This window comes from Pocillopora damicornis, chromosome 8 (genome assembly GCF_964200805.1).
Source record: "Pocillopora damicornis chromosome 8, jaPocDami1.2, whole genome shotgun sequence".
In the NCBI taxonomy this organism is placed as follows: Eukaryota; Metazoa; Cnidaria; class Anthozoa; order Scleractinia; family Pocilloporidae; genus Pocillopora; species Pocillopora damicornis.
In genome coordinates this window covers 8145175-8164639 of record NC_142677.1, presented here as the reverse complement: position 1 = coordinate 8164639, position 19465 = coordinate 8145175, and the positions used below count along the sequence as shown (strand labels likewise).

The 19465-nt window shown below is 39.8% G+C and overlaps 1 protein-coding gene across 8 annotated transcripts; it reads right to left on the bottom strand.

Moving 5' to 3' along the window:
* Positions 1–2: 2 nt before the first annotated feature.
* LOC113684304 (myeloperoxidase) lies at positions 3–19391 on the bottom strand. Of its 8 annotated transcripts, none has more exons than XM_027201653.2 (13): positions 19218–19391; positions 18990–19030; positions 16922–17299; positions 13613–13738; positions 12564–12761; positions 11647–12384; positions 10421–10886; positions 9841–10061; positions 6934–8070; positions 6351–6614; positions 6007–6075; positions 5266–5638; positions 3–1206 (listed from the first exon to the last, which is right to left on the bottom strand). In XM_027201653.2, the coding sequence occupies exons 1-13, from the start codon at positions 19247–19249 to the stop codon at positions 975–977; spliced, it is 4275 nt and encodes a 1424-aa protein (XP_027057454.2). In that variant the 5' UTR covers positions 19250–19391; the 3' UTR covers positions 3–974. The 8 variants fall into 8 exon arrangements, with proteins under 8 accessions (XP_027057454.2, XP_027057462.2, XP_089037158.1 ...); XM_027201661.2 differs by having other exon boundaries at positions 10421–10883; XM_089181032.1 differs by lacking the exon at positions 19218–19391 and adding an exon at positions 19149–19215 and having other exon boundaries at positions 10421–10883.
* Between the last annotated feature and the right edge of the window lie 74 nt (positions 19392–19465).

Genomic DNA, 19465 nt, shown 5'->3' with positions numbered 1-19465 from the left:
AATTAAGGTATTTTGTAAATTCTTTTAATTCGAGCTCTCTTCGGGCTATTAGACAAAGGAAAATGCCCTTATTCGCGAAAGGTTTCTTTAAGATTCACGTACCATATTTCCACAATTTAAAATGAGGTTTAATAACATAGAGAACTCTTGCAATATGATTGGCCACTGAGGCGAGTTATTTATGGTGGAATTAGGGCTGACTTATCATACAACGCTGGTAACGCGCCAAACAAAGTCCAGACTTAACAGGAAATGACGGTGAGAAACACGAGACACCTGCATTTACAATTTTCGGTGGAAGAAGCATCACGTAAATTTTTATTTCAAAAATAAACTAAGCAGCATCCTTCAGCAAGGACTTAAACTAAGAAAGTTCTCCGAAAACAAACAAAAAATGCTACCATTTACAGCGTGCACGGTGACTTTTGTCACTGATAAAACTGCGTAACCCGTACTAAAGGGAAAAAACAATGAAATACGTAAAGCAAGCTGGTCGAAGATTTTTGAAAGTCTTGGCAGCAGCCACTCAAAAGCACGCGTTAATAGAACACAGACATTTCTTAATAAAATATAGAAAATATGTAGTGACCAAACACTACTTGATTGATGGAGCTTGCCCTCGCGAGCTGTTTCACTGAAAAAGATCTGATTAAACTTTTAGCTTCTTTCACATACATTACACGTTTGAATGTTCCTACAGTCAATTTGAATGGTTTTTAAGGCGCCGAAGGAATAAAATTTGTTGGAAAAAGCTTTTTCTTTATTTTATTACAACATTTAAGCAATGCAAGGAAAATTAACAACCTAACTATTGAATTCCACTTTAAATATCGCACTATTAGCTTTGCGATCCGCGTTATATCGTAAAATTGTATGCATCGTAAAGTTCCTTCGTCAGGTTGTTTCCCTAAGCTTAAGTGATTAACTCATTACTAGTCATGTCCATCGGAACCATCAAGAAGTCTATTACTCATCTACCAGGGAGGGATGGTGAGGCAGACAACCAGCTTTGGGTGTAAATCTAATAGTGGATGATCTCTGGAAGCAAACTTCATCAATGCATCTGCATTCGATTCTTTTCTGACCTTCAGCAAAAGTCCATAATTTGGCTGATTTCTGATCTGCCAATTTCTCACAGCATGTTGAATATCGAGTTCAATCCATCGCTGACCTTCTCCAGGTTGCAGGCTTTTGCTTTGTGTCAGCCTGTGAGGGAAAAATCAGACGTTAGCCAAGTTGGGATTAATAAACCTCTCATTTATCGTTTTTTTTCGATCTTTATGATCAAAATTTGTAATAATAACAAAATATGTTGCTGATGTCACTTCGCCTATCTTACCCCTCCTGTCTCAGTTAACTCAGTTATGAAGTTATGTATAGATACATTAAATTGCACGCAGATGAAATGTGGCTGAGACAAAGTACTGCCCACAATGATGCCGTGAAAAGTCATGGGTTTAGCCACAGTAATGATTTTCTAAAGGGTTGGCCTTTCTCGTAAAGCAACGAGACACTTAAAGGGCGCCGCCAATCGACAAGAATACTTATTCCATATGAAAGAGGACATTCTTAAATCAATGATACGGTCACGGGCTTAAAAGAAAACTATACTTCATACCAACATTGAGAAGTATAACGCATGGCCTTTGCTTTTTATTTACTGAGAGTTTCAATATAACAAACCCAGCGCCGAGGCCTTTCCTCTGTGAGTAAAAGCATAAAGTTTACGGCAACGGCATTCGGCCAAAATTGTTTTTATCAATTTAATCTTAATCAACTTACAATGGGCGTGTTACATATGATTTTGCTCACACGCGTGTTACAAACTTCCGTTGAAAAGTACAACGTACGATGATTAGATACAATCAAGGTTCACAATGCATGATAAAATCTAGAATATGATAAATACATATATTATTATAGTTATAATAAGCATACTAGACTAATTGTCTAGTTCGGAAGTGAATAGCAAGTACTATTCACCTCTAAGCAGCCGAAAAGACAAAACCGCGCATTGAGACTTTAATTTCCGACCATTTTTCGGTATATTGAGAGAAATGAACTAATTTTTGGTACCTGTGTGGTATATTCTAAAACAATTACTCACCTCGGTGTCGGTAAAAGTGGTAGATATTAACCTCGCTGCTTTTCAGCTCGTTAAATATCCACCATAATCACCTACACTTTGGCGAATAATTGTGAATATAAAAGTTTCAAAATCTTAAAGTTAATAAGTTAGGGAAGCCACATGTCTCTTTCGATAGACAAATTTTCTGGAGGCGTTTGATGTTCGCGGGTTACAAAGTTACAAAGTTTGGGTGCAATGGTCAACGAGTGGCCACAGAAAGTAGCTAGAATTCTAATATTTGGAAATAGTAAAAGAAGTTTGTTATTCGAAGACCTCAGATGGTATCCAGGAGCACAGTTCAGTAATAAATGTAGGAGCGAGTATTTTCGAAGCTTTATATGTTAAGAGAAATGTTTCAATTTGGATTTTGTTGCGAACCAATAACCAATGAAGACCAGAAAAGAAGGGGGTAAAGTGGTCAAAAAGTCTAACATGGCAGATACGTCTTACCATTGCGTTCTGTGCACGTTGACGTTTGCAGTGGGTTATTAGGCAGACCATACAAGAGGATGTTACACTACTCTTAAAAGCTTGTTACAAAAGCGTTGACTAGGGTCGGGCTCAATAAGGCTTGAGCGGAATTTTTATAATTCTTCTCATGTTGTATGGGCGAAAAGAGCCGGGGAGCTTCACATATATTATGGATGTGAGTATCCATCTTAAACTGTGAATCAAACCAGCATCGAAGGCTCTTTACATTACTGGTCGAAGTGTTTATACTGTTACAATTTGTTATGGGTTTATAATGACTTTTACAAGTTGCTGTCACGCACCCAGGATAATGATTTCTATTTTGTCGTTGTTTGATTTAAGCTTGTCTAATAACAACCAATTTCTGATATCTGCAACGCAGCTTTGCATGGCTACAAAAGCAGCTGATTGCTAATCCCTGGATTTATTTAAAATTATTATTTTGTGTACACGCAATTCAGCCCTCCAGTTGCAAGTTGCACTTTTGCACACACAATAAAGCCTTAAAGAAAAAGTGGACTCAGCTTTGAAGAAGATATATAACTACATGTCGTCAGCATACACAGGCATGAATATCAGGAGGATGCAGCTCGATGATCGTGAACGTAACGTAAAGTACAAACAGAAGAGGGCCAAAACATAGTTCCTGTGGTACTCCGTACTTGACATTGACCCGCATTGATGAATATGAACTGCGTTCTATTGTGTAGATGAAACTTGAACCAGGAGTGCGCTAACTCAGATGCCGAAGTCCGTATGTAGACGATCAAGAGGATGAAATGGACGACAGTATGTAAAGCTGCGCTTGAGCCGAGTATAACTAAGAGAGTAACGTCTTACTGAGTCATGTTAAATCAAAATTAATACCACAACAGCACAGTTTCCGTTCAGTTTGATTTACGGTATGAGGATTGAGCTTCATACACAGTCAAATAATTATTAGTTTGACTAAATACAGCTTGGTCTATTAGTTTAGAAACAAACGAAAGGTTACTGATGGGAAGAAGGCTGTTGAAAGACATTTCTGCTTATGATTTCTTTAATCTCGGATGGACAGCAGCTTCTTTCAAGATATCAGGAAAGCGTCCAGCTTATGAGGGTGTTTATTATCCTAGTAAGTACAAGTAGGAAGACATCTAGGCACTCAATCACGAGGGGAGTTGGCTTGGGGTCTTAGGAGAAAGATTACTTACTTGATTTAGCGAATGGTTGTGAAACATTTTCCTTACTAAAAATTGAAAATGAATCAAATGTAGAACAATTTTTTGAGTAAAAGGGAGAAGGAAAGGTCGTCTGGCGGAGTGCTAACACTGACTGATTGCAATTTTCTTAAGTATCTTTGTGTTTCCCTACGTGAAGGCGTATTTATGTCAAGCTGGCAGTGGACGGGAAAATGATCCAAAAAGAGATAGTCAGTCCATGCAGTAGAAATACCAAGACGATCAGACTGCCTCGTTATGATATGGCCAAGAATGTGTCCACTCAAGTCTGTTGGAATAGTAACATGATGCTGCAGTCCAGTGCTTTCTAGAAGTTCGCGATACCACCTTCCGTGCGGCTAGTCTGCAGATGATCAAGAAGAGATTCGCAAACTCCTCGTCCTTGTTATTCAGAGATTGTCCATTGAGAACATAGAAACGCGAATCATCTTTGCCTTGCAATGGAATAGGTTACAGGTAGCAAATTATTTCCATTTCGTAAGGAGAAGTATTTACGTCTAATACGAGATCTAAATGGAAACATCGCAGGAATCCTGAATGTTGTGTCTAAACCCGAAGGTCTGTCGAGATCCTTGTGATAAGGTTTGATGGAACTCTTTTTTCAACTACTTATAAGGCGCGATGAGTTGTGGACCAATGCGAGTGAATGGTTTTATCGTTTTCATTGTTTACAGGGTCAAGATTTAATTTGAATATCAAATCTCCTTCAAGTGGGCAATGGAATGTAACGATTGAATTGCAATAGTATAGACATGGGCGTTTACTAAGTTTGATCTTTAGTCGAGATAAACAAGGTTCTTAGAAGGCAACAATACCCTATTGTAATTAAAGTCCACTCCATCAATATGTCACAAATATCAAAATATTACAACAGGTCATTGAACTTGGAATCCATCACAATTTTTGTAGGGAAAACTCTGTCAGACCGAAACCGAGAGAAAAAAGGTGGATTCACGTTTATATTCCATGAATTTCCACATCGATACCAGTCTAGAGAAGAAGATCACTTGCTCAGACATTATTTCATCAAGTACGTGGTTTCAGATAAATAGACAGAGAGTGAAACCAGAGCGACAAAGATCTTGCTCGGCCATAATTATCACCCTTCGCTTACTTTTCTTAAAACCTTGAGATCAACCCCGTTGATACATATTTGTTCGCAGTGGCATATGCAACTACTCTCGATTATACGCGCAAATTGCTGGAAGGAGATCTACAAGTACGATTTCTACCATTGGCCATTTGCTGTAAAGTTAATACTTGATCTCTTATGTCAGGTTCGTATGACCGTTTGTTATCAGGAAACTTTGAAGAAATTAGCCTTTTCCTTGGTAGTGCGAAGCAATTCATGCAATTTTCAGCCATTTAAAAATGAGTGGTTTCAAGACTCTTATTTAATGCGAAAAAGAGATGATCACGTAAACAAACAAAGCAGACAGACTATACCTTTTCTTTGTCACGTCTTTTCCAATTCCCAGATAGTCCTGATGCCACGGTATTACACTGGTTGTGTTCTCCGCATGCCAGTCGGTGCTTATGATCTGATAGAGTTCAAGAGAATTCGAGGGAGACCTGGCTGTCTCATCACCTTCAGAACCAGCCCCAAATTTCAGGAGGTAAAGGTACAACTTAGCAGAATGTACGATTGCTCGCCTTGTGATCTTCTTTACGTCGAAAGAGATTAAAAAGCGTTTCTTCGGCTGCCCTTTATCCTTACCTGCGAACATGTACTCACTATTTGGCTCATTGGTGTAAGCGTGTGCAATAGTGATGTGCTGAACGGTATCAAATGATAAAGGAAAATCGCTTGGATATCGCCCTAAAGACACATCAAATTTGTATCAGTAATTAATTTCGACTCAGCTAGCTTTGCTGTCAGTGATGGAAAGAAATTCTGAAGTATTGTAAAATCATTAGCCTGAGTTTAATTCTATGGCTGCTATGTCGGTCAAATGCCAAGAATATCGTATTGAACCCTTAGGATACCCAGCGTTATTCGTAGCAAAGGCACCGAATAGGTGAAATAAGTGATTTCCTAAAACAAAAACCCGCAAAATTCAGGGGCATGTTTTAGATAATCTAATTTTAGATATAATTTAATGAATGGCATTTTAGGGTGTCTTATTCCAGCACGGTATGCTTATTTATTTAATTGGCGTCCCTCCCCCATCCCCATTTCTAACTTACCTGTGTTGCACTGAGTGTCGGGTTTTGAAGGAGTAAGCGTCGTCGTTAAAGATTTCAATCCCTGGGAAACTGAAAAATAATCAAAAAAAGGACGACTATCGATTCAGAGACATACTTAACATTAACGACGTTTGGAGTACTTTTCTGAAGTGAATATTTCACAACTGTTCTGTATCGAAGCTGTTACATTTTGTTCTGTAATGATGTACACAATAGAAGCTATGCTTTAATACTTAAGCAGACGGCCATCATAGGATCATTGTAATAGAACAAATTCAAATATGTAAGGTCCTTGTGGCTTCGTGGTTGTACAGGGTTACACTATATGCTCATAATGAACTCACCAGGTTTCTCTATGCTGGAACACAAGAAGCGAAAGCGATAATCCATGCAAACATTCTTGTCTCCTGCTTGCTCTCTGTTTCGGCAATATACCCCAACGCGCTCTTTACAATGAATCACTTGACCTGATGATTGGGTTGGCGAGCCATCTGCAAGCTGACATTCAATATCCATCATGGAACTTGGACAAATGTCGTCAGCTATGGAAACAGCCCAGCTTCCAGTAGGTTTCCTTACAGTGTATACCCATTCAGACCATGTTCCAACTGAAAATCAAGGAATAATATTATTTCTCATTTTTTTCAATAAATCTTGAGACACACAACGTACTTGCTAAGTGAACTCTGAATTCAATCCAAAATAAAACATAGGGGTAATAACTTAAAGGGTTTTCTTAGTAAGCTTTAATAGCAATTTACTAATTCATAGGTTAATCATTATAGGTTGATTACCATAGGATGTTTAGCAATGACTTGACACTTACTGAACATAAATTATAATGGGGGAGGGGGAAAATTATTCATCACAGCAAAGGTGCAGTAACAAATATTAGTGAGCCACTGTTATTAAAAGCAAGCAACTTACGTGGTTCAGGAACTGAGGGCTGATTTTCTCTCCATTTCGTTAGGTCCATACTAGGGATCTGAGTACACTCAACTCGTTTTAATTCGTCCTTGGCGGCAATGAACGAATCTTTTTGAACGGAAACAATACCATAAATGTTATCACACAGTACTCTTGACAGTGAAGTCTTTCCTATCTCATCAAGCTGCTCAACTGTGAAAACACCGTTTTCATACCAAAACCGATCCCCATCACGCAAACGTCGAAATTGCTCTTTCAGAATACAGTGCAAAGTAGGACCAACCATGGCCTCAGGTAGCGGATCCTCTGCCAACCCTGCCACCCACAGGTCAGCGTACTCTACATCTTCATATAAATCATGTAATATCTGTCGTGACGTAGCGTTCTTAATCTCGTAAGTAGTCTCCTGAAAGATATCTGCGTGTGAGAGATTGCACTCGCGTCTCCATGCCCCGTAACCTGGAAGACCGTGGTCGCGGCCTCTTTGGATATTCAGCGCTGCTAAGTCAAACCCATGTTCTGATTCTGGTTGTTGGAAAAGGTGTTTCGTCAGTCCCGCGGCTATTTCACGGCTTGTGCTTTGCGATTCATTGGCAAGAAGTCCTAAAAGCACTGGCTCGATACCCTCTCTTTGAATCAATTTGTTGTTAAAAAACGATTTTATGAGTGGCACATCGGGAGCAACCGGATCATAGTTTGCATCGAGCATAGCAAATTTGGGTCTCACCATACTATGACCGAATCGAAATGCTGAAGTGGCAAACACGTTTAGGATTCCAGGATGTACGTTAGTGTATCCATGATATGGAGGCAAAAAGTCAGCTCCGAGTATTTTGGGTAAATAATGGCTATATGTGATATGTTGAAGAATGGCTCCAATAATTTTTCTTGCCTCATGGTAAATTCTCTCTGCGTTCCAGTGTTTGTTGATTTCAAAGAGAATCTCGGCTATCCTGTTGTGCTCTCTAACCCATAAGGTGTGCATTGCGACGAGGGCGATCTGCTCATTGACTCTAAAGTCACCTGCGTCATAACAGCCACCGAACAACTGACAAAGATTCAAGGGAGGGTTGAAAGGCGATTTTACAAATGGTAGCAGGTACCTCGGTCGCGTTATTTTCAAATGGCCTTTTTTAGCTGCAAAATAGCACATGACACGATATTTAAATCCGTTTGCTTAGAACTTTTCAATGCTACAACTTCTAAATAAATATCTTATTTGATTTGTTTAGTGCATCATACATAACTTGGCGATCAAACCCCTTTTCTACATTGATGCACGCTTTTTTTTTTACCCTGTCGGTTTTCTCGGTTTTCCGTCTGGGCACACCTATTGCCAATAATAGTATTTCCTGTCCCTGGGATTTTAATGGAATGGACCACGAGCGCGACATACCAGCATACGCCTACATATTTCATTTAGAGTAAATAAAAATCACATCTGAAATGAAAATGCTTTTTAAAGTACAGGATCACAGGATGACATAGATAATCTTCCCCGTTTTTGCGACTGCAGAAAATCTCCATGACACGATCCACATCTTTCAATAAATGGTGTTCAACCATTGTTCCCTATATATCTGCAATAAACTGAATTGTATAATTAATGTCATGCTGCATCGTAAGCTTGCTAAGCAGTCGATTTCTTAGTAAAAGAACACTCAATCGTGAACTCATTCATGAATTTTAACAACGACAAAGAATGTGTTTTAAAGTGTTTTTCCTGGGTTATTTCCATTGTACGCCTGACTTTCAGTTTGGGTTGCTGCTTGTCAATGGACAGACAGAGAGTAGATATTGATGATATGGGTATGGTTATCGTATCATTCACGTTTGTCTTTATTGGCATTTTACCTAGGAGTACTTCAAAGATGTGAAGCAACTAGGTTGGGTCAATTTTCACTTCCTTGACATTCTTCGAACTGATCAATCTGACAATTGCTTTCGTTCGGTGCACTAAAACCTCAGATTGGTTACAACTATTGTCAAAAGATTGCTCAATTACTTTTCTTCATGCCCCTGACCTTGCTAGAGCCAAAGACTTACATACCTGTCACTACTGGCTGAGATATTATCTTTTGTTCTTGCTCGAAGAAAAGTTTAAGTGACTTGCTTCCTTATTCGAAACACATCTTCATTCGAAACATTGTCCAAGTTAACTGTTGTTGCAAAAAAATCTCGGCTAAATTGCCTCACCATCAACGACAGTGATGAAGTGCACATTTTAAGTTTTATAGTGTTAAAACTACTTGGCTTCGACACTTACGGAGACAGCATAGCGAGAGTGTAACAACAAATCAATTAACAGATAATTTTGCCTACACTTTAACTGAAAGCAACACAGCAGTGCGTCATAAAACCAAGAGACGCCAGGGTTAATGCTCTTACATTTGTTTTCTAGACGCATTAGGTCGTTAAACCTTTTAAGGTTCAAGATCTTATTGTTAAATCTCCCCTTTAGCTGCTCCTTGTAAATTAACTACGAGAATTTGGTGTTAGATCAAGGTAACAACTTCTATCTGATAGGTTTGACTATTCCTATTCACCTTTTTCCTGGCTAATGTATGGATATTATATGGAGAAGTTATACATGCTAACCACTTGTGAGTGTTAAAGGGCTGATGGAAACCAAACTTCTTGTATACCGTCAACGCTTCTATCAGATGGAAGGCTCATTGGGGCAGGAGTCCTACCCGAGAGGGGGAGGAGGAGGGGGCACTCACTAAATATTCTAACAGAGAGGCCAAAATGGGGTCATTACTTTTCTGCTGACTGTCTCCCGGCTCTGCTACACAATGTGTGCAATATACAGTTAAGATGAGTTTGATTTGAGCACCGCTACACACAATTCACAATGGGTTCCAACTGTATTGTTACGAAAACTAACCATATGCAAAACATACTTACTGTCAAAATCCCTAAGATTCTCTGCTAACTCAATGCTGGAACCATATATCTGCGATCCATCGATAAATGAAGTGATAGTATTGAGCTGCTCACGGGGCGTTACGTTTTCGTTATCAGTTTGGCAAGCAGCCGCAGATCTTGTGAACATGGTACATCCGGAGCCATCTGCGTACATGATGGGAAAGCACGGTGGCTCGTAATCCCCTGGTGATCGATCACAGCTAAAAGGAAATTGTCTTTTAGCAACGCTGTATCAGATGTACATATGATTGTGTCTGTCACTTCCTTTTGTCTCAGCTTTTATTGAACGAAATGGAAAGTGAAAAAGACACTTACAAGGCAACTTAAGGCATCTTTACGTCGAATGTAGCCTATTGTGATAAACCCAAATTCAAATTGAAAGCGCTTGGATTAGTTTCAACCAAGGTTAAAGACATAATTGTCCTGATGATGAAACTAGATTTCTACTATGGTGAAGTACAATAATGGTTTAATATACCCTACATGATTGACAAAGCCCAGGAGATGCTGCCAGCATCGATGGGCTAAACTTAAAAAAATGATCCTGTGGTACACTCACTTTGGTAAGAAGCATTTTTCTGCACCTTCGCTTTCTGCTGTAAAGGAGAGATCATGGTCCAAAAACTGTCCCCATTGCATCATCATGTGCGAATATCGGTTTTTGTTTCCACTAGCCTCGGTTACGTGAATGATGAATTCTTTACTCACACGGTGTGGCGAAGGAAGCTCAGGTGCATACGGCTGATCTGGAAATCCTGCGGGATCTGATAAGCCATTTACATCATAATAAATTGGGTCTAACATCCGAGTGTATGGTGTGGTTGCTGCGCCCCAAAGAGGGTTATCAAGGTTGTTGCAGGTACCATCAAAGGTTCGGTAGCGTGAATGGTACTCAGTGTCGGAGCAATCGGCTGTAGGCATGGAGCAGTTTAGTTCTTCGATGATGTCGGACAATCTGTTGGCTGAGGCAACGGTGCTTGGGCCTAGTCTCACCGACACCACACCTGATCGTGCACGTTCATCTACTGGGAAAGACAAGTCAAAACGGACGGACGGACGAAAAATGTAACATAATTTGCAAAGAATTGTTGGCTATTTCTTCAGTTCAACAATTCGAAATTGGTTTAATGAAAAATCTAATCATTTGCAAAAGAGAGTAATGTTCAGATTTTAGAACGGAAAATAGCATATGAGTTTGGATGTTTCGTCAACCAGAAAACCAACAAGATTTTCGAGATTGTTGACATTTCCTTACAAACGTCTTATACAGAAACAATTCAGAATGCTCAATTTATTCCAAAAAAGACGTTAAGGATGACCGAGCTTTACTAATAGGGGTTTGATATCCACCGGCAAATCACTTTTTCGAACTAAGAGAAAGACCTATAGTCTTATCACACTCAAGAAGAGCATTCAAGGATGTAATTAGCATCCACGTTCAGCCACTTATTATCCGTTACACACTAAGGACACATCAGTCTTTGAGGGAGTTTTCGGCATCTCGTCTCGATTCGTCTCTCAAAAAGGTGTTTGGACCAATTTTCGTTTCCCTTTAGGTTATTCTCTTAATCATGATAACAAACAATGAAGAGCAGTCCAAACATTTACGTTACGTTGTGATTTCTACAGTAATTTAGTGTTTCATCAATTAATCAGCGTTTTTTCCTTATTTCCGGTCTTTTGATACCAACTCCTGATAACTCGACTGAACCTTTATTGATTTCCCTTAAAAGCGGTTTGAATTATTGGGATTTGACTGTATAATAAAAGTAAAAAGAAACTCACCAATCAGGTCATCTGCCACTTCACGCTTAATTTCCCTGATTATTTTGTTGAACTTTAAGTCTGCGTTGGAAATTCTTTGAGCTTCAAGGGATGGTCGCCGAAACAGACGATGTAGAGAGAATTCTGTTCGACCTCTCGAAGATTTCTTTTTGTTGTAAAAGGAGGCGTTCTTGTGAGATCGCAAACGGTCAGAGCTCAGCACGATAAAAGACCTGTTATTAACAGCCTCCATAGAAGACTTGACATAGTTATTACCAGCATACTCTGGAACTATAAGAATTGACACCTGCGTAGACGCAAATACGTTTGGATTCTCTGGAGCCCTGGCAATGACCTGAAGCACAAAGTTGGCTGGTTTCTCACCAGATATGAGGTCTGTCAGATCCCTGTCGATCTTGAGGGAACCTTTGATGGGGTTAAGACTGAAGAAAGGGCTACGATTGAACGGATCGACAGACTGAACTCTGTACCGTATGGAAGAATTTGTTAGGCCCTCGCTTTTCTCAGCTCTTAGGTGCAATATAGTCTGTCCAACGATCATGGTGCAAGGAATAATGACTGAATATATTGGACTGGGGAATTTCAACCCCTCGTCAGCGCTAAGGCGGGCTTTCTTTAGGGGAGAAGTTGCTCTGACTATGACCATGGCATAACTGGACGATACGTTTCTATAACGTGCCTTAACTCTGAGGCGATAAACGGCGTTTATCTTGAGTTTACGGCGAATGGAAATAGTACCTGTGGGATTAAAGTAAAAGGAATCTAGAAACAAAAAGTTCCGATGGCAAAACAAAAGGTAAAACTAAATGAATAGAATTGGAGCTTAGGCCCTCGACCCTTCATAACGTTTGTGCGATTATCATGGTATGCAAATTTCATCGGCTGAGCAAGGAAGTCAAATAGGATTTCAACATTACCGATCTCTGGATCCATGTCAAACCGTGTGCGGGTTTTGGCTCTGACGCGTTTGCCGTTCACAGAGATGATGTAGTAACGAAGCGATCGTTTGGAGTTTCCAGTGTTGGCATGCACTGTAATAATGGATGTACCGGGTGGGGCTGTTGCTTCTACTGATGCGTTGTAACGCCTCTTTGAGAAGGAAATCACAATGTCCTCTGAAAAAAGAGAAATAAATCTGCAAACGTCCAAAACTGGTCTTATGTGTACCGCAAGGGAAACATGATCAAGCCGACCAGTTTAAATTTATCAATCGACTATTAAAGTTCTTCCTTCAAACACATTTAGGAATCTTTTCTGCCATTTTCTGGCCACTCCTTTAGAAAATTGCAACCAAACTAAATAACACTTTTGTCCGAAGAACGTCTGCATTTGAAAGCATACATGCTCTTAAATTAGATACCAGCATAAAGAAAGTTTATTTCTTAGAGATAAACAGGAAAATTTTGAGGTAGAAATACTGCCTCTCCAGTATATTCTTAGCTCTTTCATTTCTACTCTCTTCTTGCTCATCGTAATCGTGGGTAGCTTTTCTGTTGCCCTGCTTTTGACGCAAAAGTTCCGAAGAGAACGTTCATGAGACGGACAACTCTTTACCACAAGAGAGCGCATTCATCAATAACCTTTCAAATCGGCACCCTAGGCTCCTTGAAATTAACAATTGTTCTCGTATAGCTAATCGTTCTATTCGTGAACATCCGTCCGTCCACTCAGACACATACGAACATGAGCTCAACCCAAAACCCTGCAGTTTGTCCCAACGAACGGCGTATTCTCGAAACGTTTCCAAATCTAGGGCAGCGGTCATCTTTCTTTTTTAGGTGTTTGCTTACCCTCTGACTGTCTGCCTGTGACACTTCGAGTAATTTTATCCGATATTCATTTGATCGTGACCTTATTTATTTTCGAGCTTCTTCTATTGAAAAGCGCTGTATGCTCAGGTGTAGTCATGCACAACGTACACAAGTGTGACTTGAGTGTAAGCTGCCTAATATAATGCACCGCTCACCAACGCATCTTTTGCTATCTGGTGAAAGATGGTATCCCAATCTGCAGGTACATCTGAAGCTTCCTGGGGTGTTCAAACAGTCATGATGACAGCCTCCTTTCGCAAATTCCGAGCACTCGTCTATGTCTAATGGAAAGAAACAATTACCACATTGATCAGTTTGACTCAGATATCAAATAGTATCAAGATCTATCAGAAATTTATGCACATACTTGAACTTTTATTTCTGGTCAGGTATTTTGCCTACTCTTTTACGGAGCTCCTCCAAGCGGATGCCGCTTTGGAAATATTACTTAATACACTTGTCTTTTCGAAAAAGTGAAAAGTGAGTCAGTTCGACTTACACTGCACTTAGAACTTCTAAGTCTCCTCAGTCCGGAACTAAAGAATCAATTTACCGCTGAGTGTTTGCGTTGCCGAAGTAAGTGCCGCAGAAGTCAAGTCACCTCAATACACTACGAGAAAGTTCCACTAGATAGACATTGCAATAGGTCATGTGTCTGTTTGGTGGTACCTCGACTACATCTCGCTATGATACAAATAACCGAGGTTTGTACTTTCAAGCCAAATAGTACTTTACTAGTCATTTTCGAAATTCGACTCAGTCACCCCAGTTGTGATAGAGCTAAACTGGCTCTAGCTTGAGTCTTTCAGAGTTTTAATGCATCGCAACTCGTGAATAACTATCGTTCGTGCGCACTTTCCATTAAATAATCTCTATACCTTGAAAAGTGTTATTGTATGTAACACTTTCCATAGGGATTGCAACGAGACTCGTATGTAAACCTACTTCACTAGTACTCAATGAATTACAATTTAGAGCAAAATGGAGGGAGCTTCATTTACGGCCATTGCATCTCCGCTTGTAAGAAAAGGAATTTTTAGGTCTGAAAGGTAAACATTTCTTTTAAAAGCTCGAATCAACTTTGGTAGGTTTTTTTTTGCTATTTTAAATGAGCATACATATTTTCCTTTTTTATCAGCATTTTTATTTTAAATGTGCAAATAATTTACAAATTTAAATACCAAACATTTGTCATTTTTGCGCAATTATTGCGCAATTATGCGCAATTTTCTTCTCGAAATCTAAATCAGGAATCGAAGTTTAGTTGAACTCAGACCTTATACAAAATATTTTATCTGTGATTATTATTTTATTTATTTTATTAAAATGAGTTATCAACTTACGTTAGAGAGTAACCAGGTAAGTAAAGACAAAGGAACATTTGTCGTTAGCCAGAAGTGACGTTGATTTAACTTTTTTTTCGTTTTCGGCTCTAATCATTATTTTTCAGTTTGCAAGTGCTGGACAGGGTGTTCGTTTTTCAACTCTGTGAGTGTAACTCTCTTAAATTATGGCGATATGGGGACCAGGGCAGTTCTCGTCTCATTAAGGAGCAAACTCAAGATTCAACATAATAAGGCTGTATGATTCAAGCGATGCCCTCGCAACGATCCAATAGAAGCTCTCACACCCCGCTTGTTTTCCCAACCTCCTCATGCACACAATCAGCTCTTCTTTTCAACATGCAAGCTTTCTTAATCGTGAAAGCTACATCCAATCAAAATATCCGTCAGGCTTCTGCTTTTACAAGATGGGTTATTGGATTGATTTCTGGTTTGATTCTAGTGATTCTACGTTTCCAGAAAGCTTTTAAAACGGCAGCCGGCTGTTATTTGGAACCCTGAACAAATGTTCTTCGGTCACTCTGTCCACATTATCTGTTCACAGATAACTCGTTTGATTTTTGGTTTGATTCTAGTGAGACCTTCGCTAAATCATTTGATTCTTTTGCTATTTTGAGTTCGCGGAATGACCCGTTTCGAAATATACGCTCATTACACGAGGCATCTTTTAGAGTGGGTCTACCGCGAACGGTGTGTGGGTCTGTATGCTTGAGCGTAGAAAAGATGACACCATTCGCTAAGATATTCGACAAATCCGCCATGTTCAACATGGCTGAAAGAAAGTTGCGCCTCTATTACGTGTCTGCGGTATTCCCCATTGCACGTGACTGAGCTTTGTGGAGAAACCCAAGGGTAAACCTATAGTCGGTCGCCCGACTAATCATATGCTTACAGCTGTACTGCACTTAAAGCCGTCTAAAAACACGTGGTTTTCTACGACGATAAGCTTCCACGTAACGTTTGCTTTTTCGAATTGAATTGGTCCCGAATATCCCCTTACTTGCTCAAGAAGTTTTGCTCACTAAATAAGGAGTTCCGATTTAACATGACATATCTCACGACATTTTATCATATAAACTACAGTGTTATACAAGGATTTCCAGCCCCTAGAAAAACCGTAACAACACACGTAAAAAATACGATATTTTTTTACGTGTGTTGATATCGCCAATCAGGCAATCAGACACGTCACTCGCCTTTTGCGCCACTCGGTCAGGTTGATGAATGAACAGCAAAGCCTTCCCCATTCTCAGTCCAAGGTAGTTTGTCGGAATTTTCTCGGATTATGGCTGCTGGAACACTAAAAAATCCGTATCGCTTACAGATCGAGACGTTCAAACTTTCCAAGAAGGGGAGGAAAACCAATATACGAAAAGGAAAAGTGAAAGTTATGTATTCAGCGGCTTTGGTAATAGCATTTCTCGCGGCTAAGAACGAAAATCGACAACTGGAAGATTTGCCACGGGCCGATTTGGCCGTTTACCTGAAAGATTATTCTGTCGGTAAAGACAAAGTCAATGAACGAGAGAATTTTGTAAATTGAAAATTACACAATCATTGTTTTTGTAATCATGAATCCACGCATATTTCAATCTTGAGCCTCAGCGGCAACGTACTGCACGATTTATTCGGAAATTGTCGGTTCCTTTATTTTCATTCACTAATAAAGTCGGCTTTTTCATTTCGCCCCCGTCCCTGTTCTACCTCCCCCCTCCCTTTTTTTTCTCAAAAGCCCCAGTCCACAACTTTTCGTTTCTTTTAGGAGCCACCCTTTCTAATAAGCCCAATTTCACCCTCCCTCCAATCCTCCCCCCCCCCCTTAATCAAAGAAATGCATTTTGTTCAAGGTATCCATTAAATCTAGACGGCGATTCAAAAAATACCTTACCAGCATACACCATATACCACTGTATAATGTGCTGCTGTACATAAATTCTCCTCTTTCAAAATCCTATCGTATGGAGGCTCTATAGACTAATAAGCCCCTCCTCACACCCTTCCCCTCCTTACTCCCTTCCTTGTCTTTTTTTAGCACCGCTGTTATTCTCTAAGAGCTTATTGCCGCGCAAAAACGAACAAAAGCGGAAAAAGAATTAGACAAAGGTCGACTAATTAGCTTACCTTCTGCTCCAAACCAAGCTTTGAAACCTCTTCGGCCACCATATCTTGACTTAAAGCGTACCCACATTTCATTTCCAGGAGATGTGACGTTGCTTGGTTTCTGGTCTCCACAAAACACCACGGAGTCCTTACTAGTCCTAACAACGTTGAAGTAGGTAAATCTCTGGCGTCGAGTGCTGACCATTACATACTCTTCCCGGCATGCTTTTGTCCTGGTTACATCAAAATGTGGATCAAAATAAAGATGGATCCTGTAGCCCTTCTTTACAATAATACGCCATATGCAGGTTTGAAGAGGATTGTAGCTTTTCGGGTAACCAGGGGACTTAATAACACCAGAATGCCCTGTGATTTGATAAATCCGACGTTGACATTTTCCTAAAGATAGAACAAGTATTTAGTGAGAATGGCGCACAACTACAAGAATAACACTAGAGAATACTTGGTTCAAAACTAAAAGGAACATATTCAAAGTAAATCTCTGACATATTAAAAGATGGAATTCCAGACTGAAGTTGCCTAGTTGTGCTTTCTCTAAGCCTAACACTGTATCCGTTTGTGGTTTGTCATTCGTTTGTTTCGTCGTTCCATTGTTCGGTACTCGAATTTGATTGGAACTCAGTTAAATTGTCTCTTTGAATTCGACTAGGTTTGACAGTCGGAAATAAATGAACGTACCAAAACACCTAACCAATTAAATGCAATCGAACCTACGGTAATCGAACCCTCTGTCGTTACAACGCAACCCCTGAACTCCTAAAGGTCGATTGGGCTCCAATATTGTATTAACAGAGACTAAGCCAGCGTTTAAAATCGGTTTCACGAAGTTACCAAGTTATGCTTGGTCTTGAAACATAACAAAACGCGTATTAATCCTTCTTATTCTTCGAGTTCTTTTACGCAACATCATCTGAGTGAACTTATCAAGTACGAAGCGACTAGGTAAGATTGATTCGACTGAATTCGATAATCGAACTCCGCCAACAAAAACTTGGATTTCCACTGTCTTCGATCGTCTGACCAATAGCTCAGCAATCAAAAGGTTGTTTTTCAAATCAGTCCGTTGGTTTCAGTTTAATTAGTTACGGCAAGATCTGTCTATCGAAGAAATCGACTTAGTTTTGAACAAGGCACCACGCAAATGCTTGATAGTTAGATGTAGCCAACTCGCCCGCGTCTGGTGAGAGGAAGTATTAGTCCTTCTATAACATATTTTGAAGCATTTTCTCTTGTTTGCTAAGCTGTGCAAGACTATCAGAGAGTGTGAACGAGCAGAAGGGCGAGCGCTCGTTAAACGGCGAGCGCCCTTTGCCTCTAGCTTGTGCCTTCGCACGTCCCTATGACTGAGAGCCTCCTGGAAGGCTACATGTTCGTTCTTTCTTATGTACTTCTCTCATCTGTTCTTTTGATCCCCGATTACATGAACCAAGCTGTCTTTCCAGATCAGGTCTAGCTAAAAACTTGTTCGCTCACCATCCCTCCCCACCAACCTTCCACAAAAAGGACGAATGTTTGGCCAAACTCCTACTTTATATGCAGAGTGCGTGGTCCAGAGTAAACATTGAGTTTCGATGAAAACTTCTGAAGAATGAAATATCCTGTCAACTGAGTGTAATTACTCTTCTCGTGCAGCACATTGGCTGAAGAAATCAGTAAATGGAACTCGCACCATTTGAACAATGGATATCTAATACGTTATACCGAAAAAACAATATTATTATTATTATTTCTTCGCGAAAAGTCATTTGATACCTAATTTTGTCATTTGCGAAGCATGACATGCTCTCTGATGTTTTGAAAGAGAGGGGTCACCCGTTGACTTAAATGTCTTCTTAGTGAGATAATTTCTCTGATTCCTTCGAATCATGCTCACTACAAAGCTGATCTTTCCCTGACGCTGAATCCTGTAAAAAAAACCTCTTGATTGCTCATCATCGCTGCATTTTTATTGTGTGATCATTAAAGCATTTATATATTCCGGCACGAAAACCTAAGCAGAGAGAATCTTTAGGGAAGGTGCTTACTTGACGAGCCACCACGAACGAAAGTAATGAAATATCAAACTTACCTGGGGGATCTTCTGTGACTACTGCACTTAACAAGTATGTTCTGTGATGGGAAGCAAAAGACACTGATTTAGTAATCGCTTTCATGTACTGACGCGCACCAAGGAAAGAAGCTAATTCTCACGTGTATCTTTCGAAGGCTAGATTGTGGGCAGACTTACCTTTCAATCAGTGAATACGATTACTCTAATACCCTGGAGGTTACGTTACTAAAAAGAAATGGTACTTACAATACAATGACAACCTCAAGAAACCTCTTCATTCTGTGTTTGGTCTGTTATTAGTTGACGTAATCACAAGTTTGCCACGAATTCTGTGGACTATTCTACCACAAGCCCCACGGGAGATGAGCATACAATGTTATGTCCTTTGTGAATGGTCGTTGGCTTACAAAGGGGAAGTGCGTAAAACCGCAAGCAGACAAAGTGTAATGTTTACACGAAACTTATTATGATTCGAGCGGAAGTGAGATCACTCG